The sequence below is a fragment of the Montipora capricornis genome, chromosome 8 (assembly GCF_036669925.1).
Source record: "Montipora capricornis isolate CH-2021 chromosome 8, ASM3666992v2, whole genome shotgun sequence".
NCBI classification, from domain to species: Eukaryota; Metazoa; Cnidaria; class Anthozoa; order Scleractinia; family Acroporidae; genus Montipora; species Montipora capricornis.
In genome coordinates, this window is record NC_090890.1 from 19286950 (window position 1) to 19294449 (window position 7500).

General features: G+C 36.5%; 1 protein-coding gene across 3 annotated transcripts in view; it reads right to left on the bottom strand.

The window, feature by feature from the left end:
* The window catches only part of LOC138059489 (thioredoxin domain-containing protein 11-like), a 38429-nt gene that overhangs the window by 15509 nt on the left and 15420 nt on the right, over window positions 1-7500 (bottom strand). For all 3 annotated transcript variants that reach the window (XM_068905119.1, XM_068905120.1, XM_068905121.1), the window contains 6 exons: window positions 4975-5081; window positions 4516-4584; window positions 4245-4379; window positions 2388-3290; window positions 1869-1923; window positions 471-619 (listed from right to left, as the gene is read on the bottom strand). In XM_068905119.1, coding sequence (XP_068761220.1) covers window positions 471-619; window positions 1869-1923; window positions 2388-3290; window positions 4245-4379; window positions 4516-4584; window positions 4975-5081 — 1418 coding nt within the window. The remainder of the gene's footprint in view (window positions 1-470; window positions 620-1868; window positions 1924-2387; window positions 3291-4244; window positions 4380-4515; window positions 4585-4974; window positions 5082-7500) is intronic.

A 7500-nucleotide genomic window follows, 5' to 3' on the forward strand; every position in this document is an offset into this window, starting at 1 on the left:
CAGACTACTCAATTGAATCGCATCTTCGCCCATCAACATGCAAACCAAGGGAATGAACTTGAGCCAGAAAACATGTAACCTGCTATATTTTGCACCTGAGGCCAATGACATGCAAAGTGACCAATTGGATTGTACTTTGGCCAAAAAACATTTTCGTCCAACATCACCCTTCATAAAAATCGGCACATGTTATGTGCATATTTCACGGCTGAATATTTTTTGGCTTTAAGTGCTATCATCATAAAATGTATTAAGGATAACGCCATGTTATGAGTGATTATAGAATGTCCCTTCTTATCAGTGTCTCCACATTTTGGGTCACTTGAATGACTAAGTGGGCAGCTACACTGACTTAGAAGGGAGTGCTTGCAGTCTAAGTTTTCCTGTCTTGCTTTCTGATAAAAAATATCACGTGATATTACATGGAGATTTATACGTATGTGTGTGTGTGCTGTGCTAACTCTTCCCACCTTTGTTTTGTCCAAAACTATTTCACGGAAGTTAGATGACACAACCTCTATAACGCATGATTGTGATGCCAGGCATGAGTTCGGTGTTGGACTACTGGAAGTGAACCGTCTTGACAGATTTCCTCTCATGTAAGACATCACAAATGCAACTAAGAGAAAGCAAAAAAAGAATATTCACAGCGGTACAGGAATACACCTTTTACGTTAAGCAAGTACGATAAACATGCTTATGTCTGTTCTTTTGCCCAGTTAGACTGATTTAGACAGAGACCGGATTTTAGCCGGTTTTTTAAGGTAGCTCAAATTGGTTTCAACAATTTGGAGGGCATTTGTTATTAGAAAGATTAATTTTACAACAATGTTCCACTTAATTGCAATGTTATGGTACTGTATAAAACACCAATAATTGCTTAACAAGATGCACATATTAATGTGACGTAATAAATTACCATGGCTACAAAAGAACCATCTAAAAATGCCCTATATATCGTGCTTAAGGCCTCATATCTCAAAATCGAACATGGTGACCCCCATTTTTTATTGTTGAAAAGTGATAAACAAGCCAACAGGAAACTCTGTGGAAAGTTTAAAAAAATTCTCTGGAGCGGATTCAGAGCCACCTTAAATTTTTTCAATTGTGAAGGTGGCTATGAACTTGCTCCAAAGAGTCTTTTAAAATTTGCAGAAAGTTTTATCCTAGCGTGCTAATCACTCTCCAGCAATAAATAATAGGGTCACTGAGTTTGTTAAAGAGATATATAATGCGTTTAAAGACAAAATATAGGCTGTTTTTAGATGGTTCTTTTGTTGCCATGGTAACCAATTACGTCACATTAACGATTGCATCTTGTTAAGCATCTATTGGTGTTTCACATGGCAACATAACACTACCATTAAGTGAAAACGTTTGGTAGATTCAGTCCTTCCAAATAGTGCAGTTTGTTGAAAGTGTTAAAACTGGTTTGCGCCTCCTTAAAGAGCAACTTAATTTTAGAATCTCTCACAACAAATACATATTCATTTAAGTACATTTAAACAGAAAGTGACACGAGATATGCAATGCACTATATAGTGGCCAGGAGACGTACTGTAAAAGTCACCTGAAGAACGTTTATTTTACACATATCATCTAACGCATTTCCGGCACAACCCAGTGTGCACCAAGTCATAATCTAATCTCAAATCCAAAAACCCAACCATGCCTTACTGTAAGTCATGATCTCGTTCAATGTCATTCTGCCCCTTTTGTGCACCCCACAAAGAGAGTGCAATGTTATAACAATAGTAGCTTTGTAAACTTATTTCTGGCCTACATTTTTCACAGAATTTTGGCTCATCTAAAAATTGCAGCTTTTACTTTCTTTAAAAACAGCTAATAATAACTCAATAAATACTTACCAATTGATTCATTTGTAATTTGCAGTTCCTCTTCCAAGACAAATTGAGCATCAGCCTAGAGTGGGTTGAAAAAAGATTTTTTAAAAAAGATAAAAACATTCAAGAAAAGTTCGAGATAAATCCCTAAAACTGTGCCTATGAAGAAGTTAACAGGATTTAACATACATGTAGTTTAAACACAATTACTTTGTTTCCTAATCCGTGATTTAGAGCCAAGCCTAAAAGTTATTGGTAACTAGGGTCAGGGGCGGATCTAGGGGAAGGATGAAGGGGGCGTTCCCCACCCCACCCCGAGATGTCCAATCAAAACTAATGATTTGCGATACTTCAGGTTCACATGTTCATAACTTTGTTTTTAAATCTCACACATTTTTGTATTTTGAATTACAAACTCTGTTTTGATTGGCCACTCTACCTCACTGTGTAAATAGTTAACCCAGAAGTTGAAATAGATATGTTTTGTTTCTGAGGAAACGAAAAAAAATCACATATTCTTTCCATCCCAGGAAACTGTTTTACCTCTAAATCTGCAATAACCAGAGCCGTCCTGCCTTTAGGTGTGTTACGTACACCAAGTTTTTCTGCAACACTCCAGTACTGTGAAGAATCCATTATAAAAAAACTCATTGATCTATTGCTGAAACAACCTGCTCCAGTAAACTGTTTTGCATTATCTGCAGTCATACAGACGTTTTTATCATTTCCATCAATAGAAGGTATGGGTATGTTCAAGAAATCGTCATATTCCTTAAGAGCTGAGCGTTGTTGTGGAGAGCTTTGGACATCTATTGCCGCTATATTGTCACGTGGTGGAAAGGTCTCTTTCGTAAAACGTGGCGCCAAGGCAACTGATAGGTCTTCAAACAAATCACCCAGCCTTACTTTCATCTCCTTAAATGCTTTCAAATAAAAAAGATTCTGTTCCACTTGAAAGGGTAAGTTGCCATCTTTTTTCCCCATTCTTTGCACTCTGCAGCAAATACTGAGGGTAGGAACCTGATAATACCCTGATCTAAAGGAACTGCAGCCATTCTTAAATGACAGCATTTCTGTTAATAAGCTTTGGACTCCAAGGCGCAAATTTAGTTCACAGTTTTGATTCTGACAGAAGTAGCACACATCACATACATTGCGTTTGTTTTCAATAGTAGTTTGTTGAGGAAATTGCAGTGACTGGCAAATGCCTTTTGATGCTAGGAACATTGGGAATCTCCAGTCTTTGCCTGGAATCATCCAGTCGTTTTGGACATTTATGGCCTGTAAAGTATGTAACATTTCCTCATTGAAGTGAACAAAGTCTTGTTTAAATGTTTTTGCAGTCATGTCCCAGTGACTTCGAGGTGAATTCTTCAATGCTGATCTCCTTGGATTTGTTTTCTTTCTACACGAGCAATAAAAGTACTCAGAGGCCGTGGAGATGTACTAGAACAATGAAAAAAAAAAAGATATTATATTCAATTTAAAGTGCACCTAACCCCAAGATACTTTTTTCGCTAAAATGAATCTTTGCACCTGTTCGAAATGCATTGCGGCCATCTTTTCATTATACTAACAAATACTGTCATTTTATAGGCTTCAAAAGTTGCGAAAAACCAAGTATCTTTTGTTCACGACCGAGCCAGAAGGGGAGTGGGTCTATTCCTGATTTGACATCACAATCTACTTTGCATGCATTTTTACAAAGAGTTAATGCAATGTAAATCAGTTTGTGACGCTTGGATTTTCGCAACTTTCGAAGCCTATAACATGGCAGGATTTGTTAGAAAAAGGAAAATGCGTTTCAAACAGGTGCAAAGATTCATTTTAGCGAAAAAAAATATTTTTGGGGTTAGGTGCACTTTAATAAGCTTATGGTTATTTCAAACAAATAATTTTGATTCAATAATTTGGTTTATGGTTAAAAAAAAAACCTCTTTCACCACAGGCAACAAACAGTATGCAGTGCAGCAAACAGACACTGATGGAAGTACGTAGTATGGGCTTTAAACAAGGATAGGCATCTTCTCACCAATATTAATAACTTAACATATCAAAGGCTTAACTTAAAGGTAATCCATACCCCGGCCACTACACTTGCCGATTTCGAGTGTATTATGTCACTTAACTGATAGGAATATTTTGCTTAAGTAAACAAGAAACATTAATAAACTGATCACATGAAAGCTGCAGGTACAAGTAATAATTATCACGGATGTACTCAGATCACATTACATCGGCCCAGTAATAAAGGGGTCATTACTACAGTGTATCATCCCTGAGGGTTGAAATCCCACCTGGAAACAAATCTACATGTACATAAAATGTTCCTCAGACTGTTCCACTGATGCAGAAATGCTAACCAAGTGGCCATTACAGCCACTATAATACTCAGCTTACAGAGTCCAATATGTGTTGACTTCCTTGATTCATGTGCACTTTTAATGGCAGAAACAGAATCAGAGCCGGTCCCTTGCTAAGCTGATCAACAAACTGTCCTTTGCTATCAGACCTAAGTGACAGCTCAACCACAAGCTAATACAGAAGAAGAAAAGAAATAGTTGTTATATTTTTGCATGTACAATAAGAAAATTAGTATTATATGGCTTCAACCACTAGCTGTAAGAATTAAGAAGCTATCAAAGATGGACAAGCAGCTGGTGTACTGTGCCTTGTATCTGTTGGCATCAATCCAGTTGGTAAGATTTTCAACTGTAAAGTTAAAACTTGGTGGGTAGTCCTAAAAAGATAGAGACAGTAAAAATAGTGAAATTCAGTTTATGCTGCCATAAGCACAGACGTGGGATTTGGAACACAAAACCCTAACAACAATTGGGAACATGCGTAAGCCATGTTAAGTAATTAAATTTCTTCATTATGGTTTCTCCAGCCATTTTTCTCAAATGTAGGTACTTTGGACATCCCTGCATCTTTTTTGAAAAAGTAAAATACATTTTAAACAGGCTTTACTGAGAACATCTACATGTACAGCTGTCCTGGGCAAATCTAAGCATGCAACTATTGCACATTCAGATAATAATAAACCCACAGAACTAGATCAACAAATGCAAAAAAAAATTGTTTCTCAACAACTATAGCAACTAAAACCAAAATGAGTGGAAAAACTTACTAACACAGCATGATTGAGGCGATGATATACTACTCCTGACATATAGGTAAGTCCTGCTTTCAATGCAAGCTGGTCACTTGTTACAACAGCAAATGTGGGAGTTGACTCTACAATGGAAATTATAACAGAAAAATAGTTGTTGCACTCTTGTCTATAGCCCTACTTCATCCTTGAGCAGTGTTCTTACTAAACCGTAGCATTGCGGCATTGCTGCATCTTTCCAAAAACTGCTGCAATAGAATTAGCGCAATTTGGTTAACAAGTGTACAGAGAAAGAAAAAAAAATAATAAAAGAAATGCCTTACCTTAAATTTCTTTTTAATACATGTACAGATCAAAATTTTATTGGTTATGGATTCACTACCACTATTACCACTACGCACAAAAAGTAATGTTCTGCAAGTGATGAAGTTTGTTAGTCTTAAATAACGTAATGAATATCCACTGATGTTGCACGGTTTAGTGTCAATGCTTTATTTAGATGTCCTAGCTTGATCTGGATTATATAACCACAGATATAGGATTAAATGACCAAGTAAATAGTAAGAAACAGGAAGTGTCGATTAAAAATCTGACTTTGTGAAGGAAATGAAACAAATGAGTGGAGCTGTTTCGCTTTCTTGTTTTGCATCATGTATGACTTTCGTATTTGTCACTTTCGTTCTTGTATGTGAAAGCTCTGTGAATTTAGACAGATTTTGGGTCACATCGTTTGCTGGGATCAGTTTTTGCGACTGAGAAACCAAGCTTGAATCATGTGAATCGACCCCAAGATCCTATTTGAGCTCAATTATCAATAGCGCTCCAAATAATGAGCTTGGTTAGTTGGTTATCCATAGGCAGCCCAAGTTCACGTCGCTACAGACAGCCATTGAGAATTTAAACGCATTATAAGACTTTGTATGGGAAATCAAATACCGTCGATTATAAAGCCTAAAAAATGCTCAATTTAACCTTCATTCAATAAAATGAATAAAAATGACTCACCTCTGGTGTATTCTTGTGCCTTTTGGAGCTTATTACACCGTTTCGCGAAGACACAGAATTTGTTAGCAAGGAAATTATCAGGGGTATTATATATACTAAACCTGCTAAAATGTTTTTAATATTACAGCCTGCACGCTGCAATATTAAAAATATTGCAGTTTAATATATCCTGTTTTAGCAAGGTTAATGCATGTAAACTAGCACTATTCCTGATACATGTAATTTAGAACTTTGTCTACAGTACCGTTCAGTCTAACTCTCGTTTATTGCAACTCATTTTTTTGTTTTGAAGTGCCACCTCAACTAAAACTCTCAAACACCGAGTATCTTTTCAGGATGCTCTTGGCCATCTTCATTTCTCACTTCTGCAAGAAAACGAGCCAATGTAGAGTCCAACTGCTCGTCGGACATCTCGTCTAAATCTCTGCTGTATTTTACAAAGGAAATGGAAATGCCGCTTTTAGAGATACATAAAAAATTAAACCACAGGCAGAAATGACTAAATGATACAAGCGTTTACCTTCAATTTTTGCTAAAATATCAGTGTTCGTAGAGCTCTGTAGCATAAATAATGCTTCGTCTTCCGAGGAATCCATCGCCTTTCAAAACTGAGGTTTGCACTGAGTAAAATGGCTGAATTCTCTGGGTTATAAAGTATGCAAATTTGCAGTGTTACACGCCCTGCACATGTTAATTTCATTGTTGTAGTTGTTTTGACGAGCTATAACAATAATACTACAATAACAATCTAATTGGCTTGACTAAAATCGAAGATTGAGACAAAAAAGGAACAATAGGATTTGATGAGTATGACAATAACACATATGTGCGACTAAAATCAAAGATCTACATGTAACACAAACAAAGAACAATAGGATTTCATTAAGGTCAGTAATTATAATAGATAATTACTGCCGCAGTCAGCATTATGAGATAAATTATATTGCACCCAGCTGAGGGCGTAGCCTTCAGCTGGCTGCAATATAACTCATAACGTTGACTACGTCAGTACTTATCTATTAAATCAAGGTCGCTGTACAGTTGAAGGCATCAAGACTTCCGTTTCATTGTTTTTTTACATTGTTTTCTCCATTCCTCATATTACATTTTAGTACAACCCGTATATGCTAAAACAGTGGACAGTGTTGAACGCGCATGCTGATTGGCTATTCAAACTCCGGATATCCTTTGTTCCTTTGCTAGTATATACTGACTTAGTGATCTTGGTGTTTCAAGCAATCTGATTGGTTCACTTTTTCGGAGTAATAATTGAGCATTATTCACTCTCTACATCCGGTTTTCAAATTTGTTTATTTTTTTCTTAAATAGCAATCAAGAAAGAGCTTTGATCCATCATAATTATATCAGGAATATTACATGTAACTTCCACAAAAATATTCTTGTTTACAGAATTTCAATAATGAAACACTCTTTCGAGTCTGTGTTTTGGGAAGCTTTTCAATATTTGGGGAGGTTATATTCCCCCCCCTCCCCGCCCACGCATAACTACACGTCCTTTGAAGGAATAGAGCTTGTTAT